This window comes from Varanus komodoensis, unplaced genomic scaffold (assembly GCF_004798865.1).
Source record: "Varanus komodoensis strain SLA01 unplaced genomic scaffold, ASM479886v1 scaffold2, whole genome shotgun sequence".
NCBI classification, from domain to species: domain Eukaryota; kingdom Metazoa; phylum Chordata; class Lepidosauria; order Squamata; family Varanidae; genus Varanus; species Varanus komodoensis.
Window position 1 is genome coordinate 4,247,685 of NW_025335568.1, and position 18,643 is coordinate 4,266,327.

General features: G+C 51.2%; 1 protein-coding gene across 3 annotated transcripts; it reads left to right on the forward strand.

Moving 5' to 3' along the window:
* The first annotated feature begins 1,675 nt into the window (after positions 1-1,675).
* LZTS3 (leucine zipper tumor suppressor family member 3) lies at positions 1,676-8,066 on the forward strand. 3 transcript variants are annotated; one of them, XM_044428345.1, is made up of 4 exons: positions 1,709-2,158; positions 5,687-6,247; positions 6,386-6,517; positions 7,241-8,066. In XM_044428345.1, the coding sequence occupies exons 1-4, from the start codon at positions 1,709-1,711 to the stop codon at positions 7,958-7,960; spliced, it is 1,863 nt and encodes a 620-aa protein (XP_044284280.1). In that variant the 3' UTR covers positions 7,961-8,066. The 3 variants fall into 3 exon arrangements, with proteins under 3 accessions (XP_044284281.1, XP_044284282.1, XP_044284280.1); XM_044428346.1 differs by having other exon boundaries at positions 1,676-2,158; positions 5,687-6,517; XM_044428347.1 differs by having other exon boundaries at positions 1,700-2,158; positions 5,687-6,457.
* The last annotated feature ends 10,577 nt before the right edge of the window (positions 8,067-18,643 follow it).

Here is an 18,643-nt window from a genome sequence, read left to right on the forward strand (position 1 = left end):
CAGAGAGTGCTAGCACCCTGTTTTTTGAGCCCGGGCACCACTACCCCACTGAACGCATCTGGCCTGGAGGTCTAATTTACAGCTTTTCAGAAGCGGCCATTCAAAATGTCCCAATCTGATTGCAGTGGGGAAACTGAAATGTTTCCTGGAATGTTCTCTGGCATTTTCTCTGGATGGCCGTGAAAGCTAGCGGAATGTCTCCTGAGAAAATCTGCAGGTTCACACATCCCGCTGAGCCCCTGTGTGGATACGCCATGGTTGGCTGGTTCACTGAACAAGCTGCGATATGTTTGGACTTGCTATGGGTCGCTCCCTCCCCGGCCCCTCGGTCCCCCGGCCGGCTTCAGCGGACCGCAGCATGCTTCTTTTCCCAACCCTCGCCCTTATCATTCAATACCATTTTGGTGCAGGGGTGTTTCTGACCCTCCAAACCGCCCAGGTGTATTTTTAATTTTTTGTGTGTTGCAGGTGTGCTTTTAATTCTTTGGCCAGTGGAAATTATGCAACTGTGAGTTGCTGGTGGAAGGTTTTGATCTCAGGTGGTGTTCGTGCAGGTTCTTCTGATGAAATCCGTCACCTTGCCCGGTCGATTTCCTTGTTTGTGTCAGCAGCGCAAGAGAAGGGGAGCAGGTGGAGCACTTGTGGGCTTGTTTGCAAACAGCTGCAGGGTTTGTGTTGTGGGGATAAGATGGAGCGGAGGAGGAGACTTGTGTGAGCTGCCTGAGCTCCTTGGAAAGAAAAACGGTGGGCTGTAAATACAATAAATAAATAAATCTCGTTTCCTCTCTCCAGAGTGCATTTCACACCCAGAGAAGCGCTGAGCATGGCTCTTTCCACACTGGCTGCACGGCTGGTGGGACAGGAGCTTAACTGTCAGAGGCCAAGCACCAGATCTTCTGGGTTTTGATGCTGCTCACAAGCGCAGTCCTGTGCGCTCCTGCTGTTTCTGCGGAGGCGTCCCTGGGCATTTTCAGAGCCTGGCGCCACAGCTGTGCAAGGCTGCAGAAGTGACCGTGGAGCTGAGGCAAACGGGATGTGCCCGGAGGTGCGGGGTGGAGGACGCAGGATTTATCCTGGGGCCTGCCCAGCCTCTGCCCTCGCCACTGTAAGCTTTCCCTCCCGATCAGGGCCAGTGGAATTGGCACAAAGAGCAGGAGGCCATGGCATCGAGGGCAGTGTGTGATGCGCATGCAGGTGGCTTCGGGGTCATTCCCGGGGTCTCCACCTGAAAAGGCCAGAAACAGAGGAAGGTGCCGAGCCCACGGTCCGCCTCGCTCACTGCTGTCGACACAGACTGGCAGCCACGCCCCACGGTTCCATACGAAGCTGGTGCTCCTCCGCTGTGCTTTTCCCTGTGATGGTGGGACACACGCCCGGCTTGCTAAAAGTCCCAAGCGCTTCCCGGCGCCAGCGAGGCTCTCACTTAGCAGGAGAGCAGAAAGGGATCCTCCTGCCAGCGGTGCGCCTTCTTACATGGTGAAGTGTCGACCAGCAGGCGGCCTTCTTACTTTCGCAGAGCCAGTGTCAGAGGAGGCAGTCGTTCCCTGGGGTATCCGCATCTTCCGGTCTTCACCTCCTGCAGTTCGGGCGTCCCTTCCGCCCGTGGCCACCTTGGGATTAGGGGCCCACGGTCTGCTGCTAATGCTTCTTTCTGCTTGCCGTTCCCTTCCAGTGCCACTGACCTGTGCCTCACCCTCCACACCTTGCCATGGCCAAATTGGAGACCCTCCCCGTCCTGAGTGACCCCAGCTACCACAGCCAGGAGACGTTCCACTCCTTTGAGCCCAGGCGCTCGGACCCTTCCGCCCAAGGCGCCATGGGCAGCGTGGGCAGTGGCGTCGCCAACGAACAGGAGTTCGCCATGAAGAGCGTGGGCACCAGAACGCAGAACAGCAGCCGGCAGGCGGACGGGTCCCGGAATAACTACTCCACGCGGGAGATCTCCAACCGCTACTCTGGGGAGGAGAAGACTTACAAGTCGGAGAAGATCTCCAACTCCATATACATCAATGGGGACCTGCGCAAGAGCGAGAAAGTAAAGACGGACCTCTGCGGGAATGTGGCGGCCAACAATGAAAATAACATGCCGCCCCCTCCCCAGTACAGAGACCCCAGTAACCCACCAAAGATATTGCCAGTCTCTGGGAAACTAGACCAGGTGAGTTGGTCCTCAGAGGATGCGCCTCCACCCGCCTCGGTCGGAAAGCATCACCCATGCGGAAGTGAGCGCGTGAAGAGGAGCAGGAAGGAATTGGCGGAGGAGAAGCCCGAGGGGAGGGGACCTGAACTGGAAGCTCATTTTTGGTCTAACTTGGAGGGATGCTTGAACCTGGAGGAGGGGGTGGGACCCAGTGGTCCCCTGGACCCTTCCTCTGCTAGGATTCTATGTTTGTTTGGACCACCTGGTTCCCTTCAGGTTGTGCCTCAACCTGTGTTGAGCTCCAGCCTCATGCCAGCAGAGGCACCTGGGAGTGCTTGCTCTGGAGGCTTGGAGGTTACCCAGGCTGGGAAAGGCAACCTCCAAACCTGCCAGGGGCGTCAAGGGGGCAGGCTACTGCTTGTCTTTGGGAAGAGGCAGAATGCAGCTTGGTCCCTGGGGGCTAAAGGAGGGTGGGTGTCACTGCCAGGACACATAGGAGGCAGGGGAAGCAAGTGGCGCCAGGGTTGGAAGACCGCCCCACAGGGGTGGAGCACCTGGGCAGGAAGGCTGTGCGGGAGGTTCCGGTAGCACTCAAGCCTGCTAGGATTCAGCCAAGGCGTCTGCACAAGGGGTATGGAAATGAGACGGAAGGGACGGTGGGGAGCAACCGGGAGCTGCGTCTGACCCCCACCAGAAGCCGGTGAACCGCGTGGCCTTTGCTTTCTCTTCTGCAGCATCTCAGTGGCAGGGAACGGGATGTGGACCACAGAAATGGCATGCAGGCAGATTGCTCCGATAGAGAGAACGCAAACGGATAACGCGGTCAGGTGGATGCAGCAGCCTGGGCAGGCAGGGAGGGTAATGGCTGAGCGGTGTAGAGCCTAAGAGCCAAGCAGGCACGGACAGAGTCAGGCAGTTCTTTGTGCAGAGTCCCAGAAGTGACGAGGGGCCAGGATTTTCCTAAGGGGAGAGGCTGCTCCATGTGCAGCTGCAGTGATGTTGTGACCCAGCTCCGCAGAATCTGCCCCCCTTCGGGGCACAGATTGCCTCTCGTGCTCGACCCTGTCTTAGCATTGGAGCTGAGCTGAGCAGAGAGGAACGTCGCAATTGCGGATGGAACTCCAGCGGCACGACCGGCAACCTTCTTTTGTGTCACAGGCAAAGGCTGCAGGTCGTGGGGGCAGAAGCAGGGTGACTCTTGCCAGAAAGGTGGACTCGCCGCCACAGGAAGGTTGGACTTGTGGCCGGAGGCTGGGGAGCCCAGGGAATCCAAGGGATTTCCACCCCAGAGTTCCTCACCGATCCATAGGGTGCAGCAAAGCTGGAGTCCAGGGAGACAAACTGTGCTGCTCTGCAGCCCACTCGGCAGCCTCAGAGTGGCTTGCTATCATGCAGGCACAAGGAGAGTCACAGTAATCGGACTGAAAGCCTAATGTAAGATAAGAATTGTAGACAGATGGCAGGAAAAGCCCTGCTGAGGAAGGATCAGCATGGCTTGCACAAAGGGAAAGGCTGCCTCACTAAGCTTTTGCAGTTCTTTCAAAATGTCAATAAACATGTGGACAGGGGTGATCCAGTAGACAGAGTTCTCTTGAACTTCCAAATGGTTTTTCACATGTCACCTTACCAAAAACTGCTGAGCAAAAGTAGCAATCATGGGTTATGCAAGGATAAGCTGGACATGCACATGGTGGGCATGTCATGAGTGGAGCCAGCTAGAACCGGGGGTCAGACTAGATGGCCCGGGAGACCCCGTGTGACTCACTCTGATTCTATGTTCTCTTGTGGATCAGTAATTGTTCGAAGAGCAGAAAGCAAAACGTGGGAATCAAGTCTTACTATTGAGGGGTGTTAGGATCCTACAGGTTCTAGATTGGGGCTGCTGCTTTCAACTTGTTCATAAATCATCTAGAATAAGAAGTGGGCGGTGAAGTGGCCAAGTTTGCCAACGACACCAAATTATTTAGGGTGGCTACAAACAAAAGGGGCTGGGAGGAGTTCCAAAAAGATCTCGCCCAAGTGGGAGAGTGGGGGTCAAAATGGCGAATGCTGTTCAGTGCGCACAAGTGTAAAGTGATCTAAGGTGGACCAAAAATTCCCAACTTCACATATGTGTTGGTGGAAACGGAGATAGAAGTGAAACATTTGGAGAGCAACAGGTTGGGGAAGGCCAAGTTCATGGCTAGCGTCAAAGGTAAGCATGCTTGGGCAGTTTCTGGGGGCCCAGATCCCTGTAGGGGCCCACTAGCAAGACGCTGGGCTTGCTCCACTTCTTCTCCGTTGCAACCTGATAATTCACCTGCCTCTTCAAGCCTGGACCAGAGTGTGAGAGAGGAGGAGTGAGGGGGCCACTGGAGACACGCGCAAGCCCTTTCTGCCTAGCCAGACGCAAGTGGGAGCCACGACGAGGAAGAGGAGCAGGAGCAGGGAGGAGCAGGTGCCCTGCGGGAGACGAGTCCTGTTCAGGTGGGAGCAGCCGTGGGAAAGGTCGGGGGGCTGCCAAGTGGCACGGGGAGCCCAGCGAAGGAGACCATGCGATCACTTGATGAGTTCACCACCTGGCAGCCCCCAGACAGTATCGTCCCGCTCTCCCGCAGCATGGCAACCTGGTGCCTTCTGAATGTATCCAACCACAGTGGGCTGGGGAGGATGGTGGGTGTAGTTCAACACATCCAGAAGGCCTCAGGTTGAGGAATGCTGCCCTGGAACCTGTTTCTGCGTCTTTGCCACCTTTTCCAGCAGACTTCCAACACAGACTCCGGGTTGTTGTTTTTTTTGTTTTGTTTTTTTTACTGTTTCTCCGCGAATAGCATCGGCCATCAGATACAACACTCCTTCCAGTGGCTTGGCATTTGGGATGGGGTGACGCTCCGTGGGTTCCACCCCTCAGGTGTTCTCAGACTCCCTCTTATACTACGCCCAGCATCAGAATGTGAGCTGAGCCGAAGAGGAAGTCTGGGAACGCTCGCGGAATTAAGGCCGCAGAACCAGCAACCGTCTTCCACGTCACGTGCAGCGCTGTAAACAGAGGCTGCTGCACGTGGTGTGGAAGGGGGGGCAGCTTGCGTGGCACTTGTGGCTTAATTCCTGGCAAACGCCCCCGGAGCGCTAGCCCTGCTCACCGGGAAGTGGACCTCACAGCTGCATCAAAGAGGACCGATGCCCAGGAGGCCAAGCCAAGGGAATCCGGCAGATTCCTCCCCTTAAAACAGGGTTCTCACACATCCTTCCTTGGGATAGCCATTAAGCCAAATCAGCTATGATAGCCAAATGGGATTTCCTCCTGTGCTGGGGACAAATACCAGGGAGAGCCTGTGGCCTTTCTGCCCATTACATGCGGTGTACAGAGATCTGGCTAGTCGCTGTTGGAAACAGGAGACTGGGCTGCACAAACCTTGGCGAGGCTCCGCAAAAGTTATTTATAGCAACCCACGCATCCAGCATTCAGGACGAGGTTGTTGTGCAAGGGAGGGCCATGCGATACGGTCAAGGAGAACATCTACAGCACTGTTTCATCTGCTGCCCTTTTTCTTTTCCTCCTCGCAGAGCAACGAGCCCTTAGTTAGACCGTCAGCCTTTAAACCAGTAGTTCCTAAAAACTTCCATTCCATGCAGAACCTTTGCCCACCGCAGAACAATGGAATATCAGAGAACCGCAAGACACTGATCCACGCCAACAGCAATAGCCCTTCCACTGTCAAAAGCGGCCTCGAGAAGCCCAGCCTTAACAGGACTACCAACCCAGCTGGCGGCCTCTCTGATTCCGGCCGCAACTCTTTGACGAGCTTGCCAACCTACGGCACAGGCTATAGCCAGCACATTGGCCCGATGAGCGCGTCAACCAGTCACATAAACCGCATTGGGACGACCTACACAGACAAGAACATAGTGGGATACAACGGGATATCTACCTCAGACAGTGGGCGGTCTTCCAGTAAGAGCACATCCTCGTTCAGTAGACTCAACCATCTCAATGAAACCATGCCTTTCCACTCTCCTTCAACAGATGACATCATCCAAGATTTGGAGGACAGGCTGTGGGAGAAAGAGCAGGAGGTCCTCCAGATGAGGAGGAATTTGGACAAGAGTGAGGCAGCCATTTACCAGGTCTTTGAGGAGAAGCAGAAGATCTGGGAACGGGAGATGGAGGATCTCCGGCAAAACTATGCCAATAAACTGCAGCAGGTCTCCAAAAAGGCCCAGAGAGCCCAGCAGGCTTTGCAGCTCCAGATCTTCAAGCTTCAGCAGGAGAAGAAGAAGCTGCAGGATGATGTGGGACAGCTCCTTCAGCAGCGGGAAGAGCTGGAGAAGAAATTTGTTGCTTTCAAGAAAGAGCAGGCTGAGTTTCTTCCCAAGATCGAGGAGACCAAGTGGGAGGTGAGAGCACGGGTGATCCTGTGCAAGCGATACGGCCAGTCTTAGGTAAGGGAGAGTCCTAGCACTTAGCACTGGAAACCTGAAACGAGAACTCTCTTCAGGTAGGCGATTGATGTGCTCGGGATGTCACGTCCTACTTGTCCTCGTGCCAGGGGCCCCCAAATTTGTTGGGTCAGTGGGCGTGTTTGGAATTTTGGGAAAGTGTCATGGGCGCTCTCACAAAATGGCTGCCATGGGGGAGCTTGCACATCCACAAAAGAGGCCGTAGTGGGCCATGGCCAATCAGAAAATACTCATTTCCCAAAAAGAAGCAAATGGGTGAAACTGGAAGCAAAATGCCTTGCCCATGGACTGAATGACAAGGCAGAGGTGGAATCTGGGCGCCAAAACACACATGCACACTCTGCTGGACCTTGCTAAAGCGCACCAGAGGACAGCTCTGGGTCGTACACATGGCAGAGTCCCAGTGTCACTTCCAGAAATGAGGTAGGAGAAGTTAAGGTGCCTGGCAGCCCGCGAGAGAGAGCTCCCTGGGCATCCTGGTGCCAGCAGGTCCCACACTGGCTTATGCACTAAACCACAGAGGAGATGGTAGATACCCCTTCTTGCAGGTTGGGTGAGTAGGGGACAGAAATCTGGGGTCGCTCTGTGTTTCTCATGCAGCCTCTTGAACCGACCAGCATTCGTGTCACCTCACGGTGTCGCCTCACACCTCTCTTCCAGGTGTGCCAGAAAGCAGGGGAGATCTCGCTACTGAAGCAGCAGCTGAAGGACTCCCAAGCCGACGTCTCACAGAAGCTCAACGAGATTGTCGGGCTACGGACCCAGCTGAAGGAGGGCAAGAGTTTCCTCAGGGAGAAGGAAGAGCAGATCTTGACCCTGAAGGACTCCTTCAGCACCAAGAGTGTCAGTCTGGAGATCTGCGAGAGCGAACTGCAGCGGAAGATGAACGAGGTGCAGATGCTGCAGGAGAAACTCGGCCAGTGTGAGCTGGAGGTCTCCAACCTGAAGCAGACCTTGACTAGCCTTGGGGGCCACCACAGCCACTTCGGCGCTGAGCTGTCGGACAAGCTGGCACGGGACACCTTGGCCTGCGAGAGCGACGAGGCGAAGATGAAACGGCAGAGCGAGGAGAACCTCAGTGCCCTGAAGAAGGAGGTGGAGCGGCTCCAGGCGGAGCTGAAGGCAGAGCGCCAGCAAAGGGAGCAGCAGATCGTGGACTTCGAGGAGGAGCGCCGCACGTGGCAGGAGGAGAAGGAGAAGGTCATCAAGTACCAGAAGCAGCTGCAGCTGAACTATGTGGAGATGTACCAGAAGAACCAAATCCTGGAGCACAAGGTCAACGAGATGGCCAACAGCAAGGTCACCAGCCCGCCACACACGGACGAGAAGAAGACGTGGACGCCGTCCAGGTTGGAGAGGATAGAGTCCACCGAGATCTGAGGATGGGACCACGGCGTGGAAAGTACATTGTTTCCCCTTGTTCCTGTGCATGTACTTTGGCCAGTGGCGCTTCCAAAAGGAGAATGGGATATGTGATATAACCAGCAGTGGACATCCCGTTGCACGGGGGCCTTCCCAACATGCTTTGGTGCTCTACAGAGGACTGAAAGTCGATAACCCCAGGGTGTGCTTTTTGTGATCTAGGGCTGGCTCGGACAGCAAGAGTTTTTTGGTTGGTTGGTTGTTTTTTGAGGGGGGTGGTGAGGTTTTTCCTACTTCCGTTGATCACATCTCTCTATAGCTGCTGTTTTTGGCACCTTCTCCCTTCACCAGTGCTTTTGATGTCCTTCTAATGCAGGCAGCCAAACAAGTCTTCTTGTACCAGGGCATTTTTCGCCATATTGGCTGGGAGAATTGGCCTCGCCTTTCTTACTGCCTGCAGCCACCTCCCCCGATTTCTTGCCCTCCACGTGCACTGGAGTACAACCTCCAGCTTTCCCATGGTCCGTAGTCAAACGCATCTGGGGGGCACCAAGGAGCAGAAGATGTCACTAAGCCAGCATTGCATCGCAAACCAGGTTCAAAGTCGTTCCTTCTCCCCAGGGAAGCTTGGGTTGACATAGTTCTGGACGGAGGTCTCCAACAGAGAATTCTCCGCACCTTGAACAGACCAGAATTCCCAAGATCCTTTGGGTGAAGCCATGGCATTTGAATGAGAAAAAAAGGTGGTGTGAACTTGTAGAGTAGATTTGCCCTGGTCTGTGTGCCCCCGCCCCCCACACACACACCTGTTTTTGTAGATCTTGGCTACCAGTGCCATCTCAGACCATAAGGATGGGCTTGATTTTGACCACATTCACTCCCAACCCAAGTCCTGTTTGTTTAGAAGGAAGTTTTATTTATTTCAATGGGAGGTTCTTCCAGGCAGGTTCTGGCTTCTGCTCTGCTCCACTAAGTAGGGTATACAGTGGTACCTTGGCTCACAAACTTAATCCATTCCACGACTCTGGTCACAACCCAAATTGGTCGTGAGCCAAGTCAAATTTCCCCATCAGATTCAATAGAAATAAGGTTAATCCGTTCTGTAACTATTTTGTTAATCACAAAAATTTGAAGCAAAGTGACAAAGAACAACAAAATTGTGGCCATCTCCCCGCCCCCAGCATGACTGCGATTGCGCCCGTGTTCCCTGCCTGAGTGCACCGTGGCCATAGATGGGTGCGATCGCGGTTGCGCTCGGACAGGGAAGACGGGCGCGCTTACGATTCTCACCTGAAGTGGTGTTCCCGACCGGAGGCAAAATTTTTCTGAAGTGTCTTTTCGCGACATGATTCGGCCGTGAGCTGAGGCGTTTGTGAGCTGAGGGACCACCGTGCGTGCAATGGGGCAACTCGGGGGTTCCAGGATTGTGCAAAGGAGTGGGCTCAACCAGGCATTTGCACACCCAGGCTCAGTGTATATGAGACCAGAGGCACTGTCCATCTGGCCTTTCCAGATGATGTTGGAATAGAACTCCCATCAGCCCCAGCCAGCCTAGCCAATGAAGGGGCATGATGGGCACTGCAACCCAGCATCTTCTGTAGGGCCACATGCTCTCCATCCTGTTGCTAGAGGTCCAGTAGAGAGTGGGGGAAGGTGAGGGACGGAAGCCCCTTTTCCTGACATATCCAGCTTTGCCACACCATGTGACCTGGTTGCAGCTCTTGGGAAAACCGCTTCCTCACCTTGGTGCCATCCCTTTCCTGACAGAAGGCTCCTGAATGCAGGTCAAGCGAGGTGGCCTGAAGGAATGGCTCGTACCACCAAGAATACGCCTGCTTATATTGCTTCTGTGTCAACTAAGATCTGGCTCAGCTGGTCCATCACGGTCTGTTCCCATTTCTTGGATGCAGACAAGAGTAGGGACCGAACGACTCAGTGTAGTTGCTGGAGGAAGGGAGGTGGGAGCAGGGACAGAGCCCTGCACCTGGAAGAGAGCGAGATGCCACCTCCCATTCGGATTGGAGAGGAGAAGTTCTAGTCACACAAGAAGCTGCCTACACAAGCCGTTCTTCTAGCCCAGGATGGTTGACCCTGAGCAGCAGCAATGCCTCTCCAGGTGTCCAGGCAGGATTCTTTCCTAGTCCTACCTGGGGATGCCACGACCCAAGAAGTTGGCCTGCCTCCAAGCCACAGGCCCTCCCAAAGCCAAGCTTAGCTGTGAAAGCCAGCCTAAGCCAACTGTGTGTCCCGCCTCGTGCCTATCATCCACCTGGCTTTGATGGAGGGGAAAGCGTCTTCCTTTTGCACCAAAATTAGGTCCTTTCCTTCTTCCTCTCCCAGGCTCTGCTGTTTTAGAAATCTTTCACCCTGGTTCTGATATTGGAGCTTAGGCAGAAAACAGCCAAGAGTGCAAAGGTGTGGAGCAGGAAGGTGGGGAGGGGAGAGGAGGGGAGGGCCCTGCTCCCTCCCTCCACCCACCGCCTTTTGTAGAAAAGATGGCAACACCTCCTTGTCTGTTCACCTTTCTGTTTCATTCACCTATAAACACACGTGGAAGCCCCACCATGTCCTCAGGTTTGTGCCTCTCATTGGAAGGCACGAGAAGAACCCTATTATGGTTCATTTGTTTTTCATTTTTAAATTTGAAATATTTATATACCACTCAACATCAAAAAAGATGCTCAAGTAGTGAACAAGAAAAGAAGCTCAGCACAGATTTTTTTTAATGGCATGTTTAAATCAGGATAGCAGTAAAATGGTGTATCCGTAAAAATTATGGCGAGTCATCCGAGAGAGGCTTCTTGAAATAAAGAGGCTTATGGACCGTGGGAGCAACGCAGGGTTGGGGCCTGCTGACCCCCAGAGGCAGGGAATTCCAGAGAACTGGAGTCATCACGCTGAAGTTTCTTCTCAAGGTGGACTCCAGCCAGGCCCATGTGGAACCACCAAGGGCATCCCAGCCAATGACCTGAGTGCCTGGGCAGACGGGTAAGGGAGAAGGTGCTCTGGTAGTGAACTGGTAGCCAGTGCAGGTCCTTCAAGTCGCAGCTGAAAAGAGGCAGCTCTGGAAGGAATCAAGCAGAGGCATCTTGAGAGGAACATGGGAAGCTGCCTTCGAGTGGGTCAGCCTTGATCCATGAAGCTCCGTTGGGTCCACTTCAGCCGGCAGCCCTTCTTCTCGGCTTCAGGAGGTCTTCTCTGGCCCTACTGGGCTCTGAACCTTGGCCTCCAAAACAGGTGCGCTGAGCTGAGCTGTGGAGCTTTCCCATTGATCCATCGAGTTGCTTCCTTTTGCCATTTCTTGCCACTGAGCCCTTTCCCTTGGGGATCCCAAGCCCCTGTTGCAGGAGCTGCCTGGACGGACGTGCCGTCCTGCATCTGGCAAGCGCTTAGGTCTTCCGTCAGGTCCCAGTCACTTCCCTGGAGCACCCAATTGGTGGCAGAATTTCTGAGCCACTGGATTCGCTCTCCTTCAAACAGAGTGCGAGCATGTCGTGGCACGGCCTAAGTTTCCTCCCTGCCTGACCGACTGTCTGATCTCCCCTAAATTAGGAAAGGAAGGAGCATGGTGGTTAAAAACCGAGGGTAATTGCAGGGCAATGGGACTCAAATTGTTCCCATTAGAGAGGAGCGAGCCAAAGCAGCGGCTCGGGACTCGACCAATCCTTTGTTGCTGGGCTTTCGTTTAGGAAAGGTGGCGATCCTGGGGCTGGGGGACTCATCCTGCAGCCAAAATGTTGCTGGATTTGTGCTGGGGAAATGTCGCGTCCCCACCATGGAAGTGCTTCCTGGAGACACGGGCCTTGGAACTTGCCTGCCTTACACAATCAATCCTGTTTGAAAGCTGTGGAACTCAATTACCTTTCAGTTAACGAAGGAGAATCCAAAATGCATAACCGCCCTGCCCAGTCAGTCCAACGGGGCATCTGCTTCTTCATCCTCTTCCTCACAGTGGCCACCTAGATACCTCCAAGAAGCCCACATGCAGGCTTGGGGGGCAACAGGTTGTAGAGGAAGGTAGCCAGAGTCCCCCAGATTCACGCCATCCCCACAACTGTGGTTGGCTTGCACGCCTTCCTGGCGCAAGCCACGGTGGGGGTGAGGAGGAGGGGCAGGAGTGCCGTGGCCCGCTTACCTACTGACTTTCTACCTGTCGGGGAGGAGGGCAGTGCAGCCCCGATGGGAGACAAGGAGGGACAGAGGCTGGTGACCCTGGTGGTGAGAAGATACGTCCCTGAGGAGCGTACTGGGGTTTGGCCAAAGGGCCCCCCACACCCTGCAGGCAGCACTGACCGTAGTCGTGGACCCCTGTCCCACAAGGGGTCAGATTTAAGCTCAGTGCACCGCATCTTTGGACCAGGCATTCTGTGAGTCAGCCAGGCCTTGTGGGAAACCTCTCGCCTTGCCCACCTTTCAGCCCACTGCCAGCCCATTTTGTGTGGGCCTAGCATGGGATCCTGGGTTCTAGGATCCTGAGTGAAGGAGACACAGTTCCCTCTGGGCTCTGCATCATGAGTGGGCGACTTCTGAGCCTGGATTCTGAGTCCACGCAGGGGGTTGTGGCAGTCCAGGTTCAAACCACTTCGTCACTGCCGTGTTGACTTGTCCTGGCGTTTCCCACAGCAAATGTGGTCATGTCATTTGGCTGGAAAGGCGTCTTTTTCTTCTTAATGGCTTGTCTCTAGAATGCAGAATGCCGCCATTACAGATTCATAAAAAAATATGGTGCTTTTTGGAGAACTAGAGAAATAACAGAACCGTTTTTTCCCTTCTTCAAATCTTTCCAATGTGTCGCCATCACAGCACGTTCCTGGGGCCAGTCCTATAATATTTTGGTGCCTGAAGTGGAAGCCACAGACATACACCCACAGACATGCATAGATCTAAAACACCCAGACGATCTGCCATGCTATAACGATGCCCAGAAACCTCCATCTGAGATGATCGCTTCCATCCGTCTAACGGTAGAGCTGGCCCTTGTGGATGAACAAGGCCATTGGCTGCATCCGACTAGGAGATTCACTGCCAGGTTGTCTGTATGTGAAAGTGCTTATTAACTGAAATGGAAAGCAAATCATTTACTCCTATGCTGCTATGTTATACGGAGACAAGTGTACTTGGATGTAAATAGCTGTTCTGTATATGTATATATGATTAATAAAGCAAAATGCGTGGACAAAGAGAGACAAAACTCTCTTAGTAACTGGGTTTTACAGTAAGAGCAGACACGTACTGTCTAGAACGGAGTTTCTGGCAAGAGGACAAAACCTTGGAGAGTTCAAAGTCCTGCTGATTTCCTTCGGTGTTGAGGTCACTGTGTATCTTCCCAGGGGTGTAACATGGTGGTCGTGCTTTTGGTGTGTTTTGTCTACCTGTTGATAGTCTTGTGGGGGACCTGTGGGTTTAGGCCTGCCTTCCCACTCTAGTGCTTTCCAAGTGTGCAGGACCGCAATTCCCATCATCTCATCAGAGCTGGTCGGGGAATTTGGGAATTGCCATCCAACACACCCAAGAGGGGGAGGCTGTCTTAAACACATTTGAAATGTTGTCGTATTGCTGCTTTAATTTGTTACTTGAAACGATGCTCGCTTGAACCAGGCCATGTAGATTTCTCACCCTGCTTCAGAGACGCGTGTGCCTCCACGGGATCTCTGACAAGAAACAGCCACTTCCCGCAGGGGTGTTGTTCTCTGAAGTGGCCCAGGAAATGACTCCAAAAAGATCAGTCAGTCCCCTCTGTCAAAACCGCACTTTATAATCTTTGCTTCCAGTTCCTGGCCAATGTGCCCAGACCTGATTTCAGACCATGCAGGAAGCATTCAGAACCGTTGTCCTGTTTTTCTGAGGTTGCAGTAGAGTTGGAAGGTCTAAAATGTCGCGCTGCAAAGCAGACATGTTGCTTGGCGTTCTGCAGCTTCTGGGCTGTGAGGCCTGTTGGGGTGGAGGAGGTGGTGTTGATATGTGCATCCTGAGAGTTACCCTCTTAACTCGCTGGACTTTCAACACTTGGGCAGCTGCTCACTGCACATTTCCCATTGCTTCTCTTGGTATCCTTGAGGACTAGCTGCTTGCTCCTCTTCAAAGGAACAGCTGAGATGATCAGGTGCTCTGTGAAGTGTAGGCTGTCAGAATCATTTGTCACAGTCCCAAAGCACTGCGTGGCACACTCCATGGTTCTGATGCATCGATACCAAAGGGCCAATTGGGTTTATGACAGACATCTCGTGTGGATAGGCTGGGGTGGTCGGGGGGAAGAACCCGTAAGAACAAGGCCTGTGCTGGTGCTGTGGGAACTGAGCCAGAGTGTAGCAAGTAGGCATTTCCTAGATTAGACGGCAGGGGAAACTCAGACTTGAGCACTGCAAGCATTACAGTGTTGTAATATGCTACTTTCCAGGGAAAAACCACTGTGATTTGGATGAAACGGAAATCAAGCCTTCCACTTCACTGCACAAAAGCTGGTGCGGTTGAATGTGGAATTAGGGGACGGGGTGGGCACAATACTTTTTTCACTATTTTTCTTGTCTAACTTCTTGCTCTTCGTGAAAGGAGATCAGATATTTTTTAAAAAATAAATCAACATTTGTAACCTTCCAGAAGTGATTGAATCCAGGGCGGGGTTAAGGAAATACAGGCTGTTCCGGGACCTGGCAGGGCCGGCAGCCCTGCTGGGGAACATTCCTGCAGAAAGTGCCAAAAAGAAACCAGAATATGGGAATAAAAACAACCTGCAGGCCATCTGTAACACTGCAGCAGAATTTCTAGTTCCTCAGTTGCCAGCCAGAGGCTGGGGAAAGCACAGCGCAAGCATCCAGTACAGCTTCCTCAAAGTGGTGCCCCTTTAAACGCATTGCTAACCTTCAGGATTTGGAAAATGCTGGAACAGAACTGATCTGAAGCTGCTGTCTTGCCATCCGCTGCACGGGTGTGGGATTTGGCAGATCCAAAATGTCATTGCATTGGGAGTGCTCGTCGTGCTCCTCTTATAAACCACCCAGGAGTGAGATGTGCAGGGAGGTTACGCAGCAAAGTGGCTTTGCAAATATTCAGAAAAGGACGACACGCGTTTGACCAGTTGCCCCAAAAAGTGTGTGTCTCCCAGGGTTTATAATCTGACGCAAACTCAAACTCCTGAAACACAATTGCATGCCAAATCTTAGAAGCATGCAATGGGTGAGAGGTTTTTTGGTAAACCATGGGACTGGGGGAATTATTTTTTTCCAAACTTGCTGTCCATCTCAACCATGTCCATGCAATCAGCCTTTGTTCCATCATCCAGATTCTGGGCATGGTTTATAGAAGCGATCCTTGCTGGGTTTCCAGACCATGTTTCACTGTAACCACATCACCAAAGAGGAAAAGAGCAGGAAAGTTTAGGGATGTCAAAAAACCGAATCTATAACAAAGGATGTCATCTAAGTTTTCACTGAAAGTTTGGTTGGCTTTAAATGAAATCAGTGAATAACTGTGTCCTGCTTCTTGTGGGACGAAGGTTACATTTATTCCAGGGATGATAAATGGGGGTTGAGATTTTACTAGAAGATGGCATGGCAAGGAAGGCCCATTGACACTAGCTGTGGCATTTCGCTTGCTGCAAGCTGGAACAAACAAATGTTTTAGCCTCTGAAGGGAAAAAAATCCAGTGGCATTCCCTTAGGTAGCAAGCATAACAGAACTGAATGCTTTCATGAAATATTTGGCAATCGCACCTCTTATTGATTCTGGAAACAGCTAAGCTGTCTACCTACCCATGTCGCATGGTCAGGCCTAAATATATGTTTTAATTTAAATAAAAAATTTCAACCTAAAAAAAAAAATTCAACCTAAAAGAGGATGGGATATCCCCCCCCCCCCCCGGTCCTCGGAAGTAGGGAGGGCAAAACACAGCTTACGCTGAGTGTAATCGCATCAAAGCAAACATGGTGTGGAACAGAACGTGCTGTGGAAACTCTGCAAGAACCAGAGAAGAAGAGACGCTTGTGACGTTGCCGCGTGTTCAGGTGTGGGACAGCTCGGTGCGGTGGTTGATTTCACTAGCAATAATAACTCTGCCAATCTACACATTTCTGGTCTTACCGAATGCTCTATTTTTTAAAAAAACCCGCAAAACTAGACTGGCCCCTGGTCAGCAGTTTGGAAGCAAAACTGCCTTGGTTTTTTTTTTTTTTTTTAACGAGCCTCAATCTCTTAATTAATCTGCTCTTACTGTGAATTTAAGCCGGAAGTGTACTGATTCTAAACTGTTAATCTTTTGTTAAGCGTTGACTGTTGATGATTCTTTGAGCTATGTCTGAGATTTGCAAAAAAAGGGGGGATCTACACACACATTAAAAAGAAGGGGGCAAACCTTTTCAAAATTAAATGGCTATCGATTTGAGTACGTCTCTCCCCACTTCTTGCATTCAAACATTGTTCTATCAACTTTTCCTCGCTGATTGTTGTATTTAATAAAATAAAGTAAAATAAATCACGTTCCTTTTGTACAGCAGAGACATAACCATTTTTAAATGGTACTTTAAACCTAGGGCACATTTTCATAGCCCACTTCTGTTCCTTCCTATGACTTCATTGGATTGTAAAGATGCAAACAACTATTGCCTTTGGAGGTTTTTTAATAGTGTGAATATATATATATATATCTATATAGAGGTATGTGTATATATGTGTGTGTACATATATAAATATATAGATAAAATCCCTTATACATGTATTTATCTGTCTCTATCTCCATCTGACTGTGAAGCGTTTTTATTCGAGCAAAAATTAAAACATGGAGAAGATCCCCTTTAAAAATGTGAAAGATGTTGCTGTCTTTTTGTTGTTGGAAATCAAAATAAATTTGGGCTTATTTTCTATGGCTGGCAAAAAAAAACCCATTGCTATGCCAAAGGGAGAGGGCGTGCTTGTACGGATTAGGGTTTTGTGCGTTGCAAGGGTCCATAGGGCAGAACACACAGCGTCATTCTCCGTGAGCAGAGACGCTCTGCTTATGAGCCGCAGCAACTGATCTCTGGCTCAGGCAAGAATACACTTGATTGTGTGAATGCAGAAAATGCATGTCTCTGTCGCAGTATTAGACCAGGACTTAGGAAATTCAGGCCCTACTCCCTGCCCAGCCATGAAGAGCCCTGGGTGACCTTTGGCCATTCACTGACTCACACTCTAACCTACTGCGCAGGGTTGTTGTGGGCACAACAGGAAGAGGAGGAAGGCACCCTGGATTCCTCGCAAGAGGAGGAAAGGTGGCTTACAAGTAGAAGAAGAACTGCTGAATCGTACGAGGCCTGGAAAGGTCAACTGGACCGATGCCTTCCTCCTTTTCATACATATTTTGCTTTTGCTTTTTGTCTAACCATGCATGGGACTATACCTTCCATGTGTCAGTCTTTCTTGTTTGTGTGCGGATGGGCAGGCTTCAGCCTTGGAGAACGGCTCCACACAAGGAGCAGCAGCTAGACAAAACAGCAGCCAAGGTACAAATTCTCACCCCTGCTGTTCCGAGCGCTTGCCGCAGCCCAACTGAGCCCGTTGCTGAACATCCGGTGTGATCAACACATCTGCCTGGACATTTCCCTGGCATGTAGTTGTGGTCCTGTCCCAACACTTCCATGGAGCCGGGACAACAATTATGGAGTGGCTCCACCGGAAGTGGCAGGATTGTTTCAAAACTGCAATGGAAAGGTGGCATGGTACATGTTTTTAATAAGTACACACTTAATAAACTATGGAACCAGAATAACTCCTCAGTCACTCCTCTTCTTGAGGATGGCCAAATACCCTTTTAAACCATGGTGGCTGGAGAACTCTGGGAATTGTAGGATTTATTTCTGCTTCAACGTGTGTAGGGTTGTGCTCTTGAAGGATTCTTCTCTGGATCAGATTATTTTTCTTAATCTTCAGCTTTGGTCCTGTTTCAAGGCATTTGTGCTCTCAGCCAGTACTGTGGTGGCATCCATATATCTTAAATTACTGACATATCTTCTGCCAATTTTCACTCCTCCCTCTGAGTTGAATCCAATTTTCCTTATGATATATTCTGTTTACAGATTGAACAGATAGGGAGATAAAATACATCCTTGTCTGACACCTTTGCCTCTGAGAAACCATTCTGGTTCTCCATGTTCTGGCCTCACAGCAGCTTCCTGTCCATGATATGCATCGGGACCATCAAGTGCAGAGACTGCCATTTCTTTCAGGACAATCCTTATGATCCACACAGTCAAAGACTTTTCTTAATCAATAAAGCACAGAATGATCTTCTGAAATTCTTTGGTGCACTCCAAAGCCAACCTAGATTTGCAATATGATCTTGCTTCTTGGAATCTGGCTTGAACATCAGGCATTGCTCACTCCAGAGATGGTAGTATTCCTTGTTGCAACACTTTGAATTATTATCAGCATCAACTGTTTAACATTTGTTAACTGCTGAGATTTAAAAGTACAAATTGGTTTAAAAGTCATACCTATTTGAGCAATGCTGCATGACTGCTCAATTTCCTGGGTGTGAGGGACTTCCCACACCAAGTTAACTTGAACAAATGAATCTCATTACTACATGTCAGAGGAAGGCTTTACTTGCTGAACTATTTTGCCCTCCATGCAAATGCTAAAGGCAGAAAATCAAAGCCTAGGATGTGCCGCTGTCATGTTTATTGGGGGTGGGGTTTGCTGCTACGACAACTACTAATTTAGGATTCTAAT

What these genes read in the sequence shown, in the direction of transcription:
- LZTS3 (XM_044428346.1), top strand. Translation starts at nt 1,709, where the DNA reads ATGGCCAAATTGGAGACCCTCCCCGTCCTGAGTGACCCCAGCTACCAC. An exon ending in TCTCTGGGAAACTAGACCAG is followed by an intron (nt 2,159 to 5,686) that starts GTGAGTTGGTCC and finishes TCCTCCTCGCAG; the next exon opens with AGCAACGAGCCCTTAGTTAG. An exon ending in TCGAGGAGACCAAGTGGGAG is followed by an intron (nt 6,518 to 7,240) that starts GTGAGAGCACGG and finishes CCTCTCTTCCAG; the next exon opens with GTGTGCCAGAAAGCAGGGGA.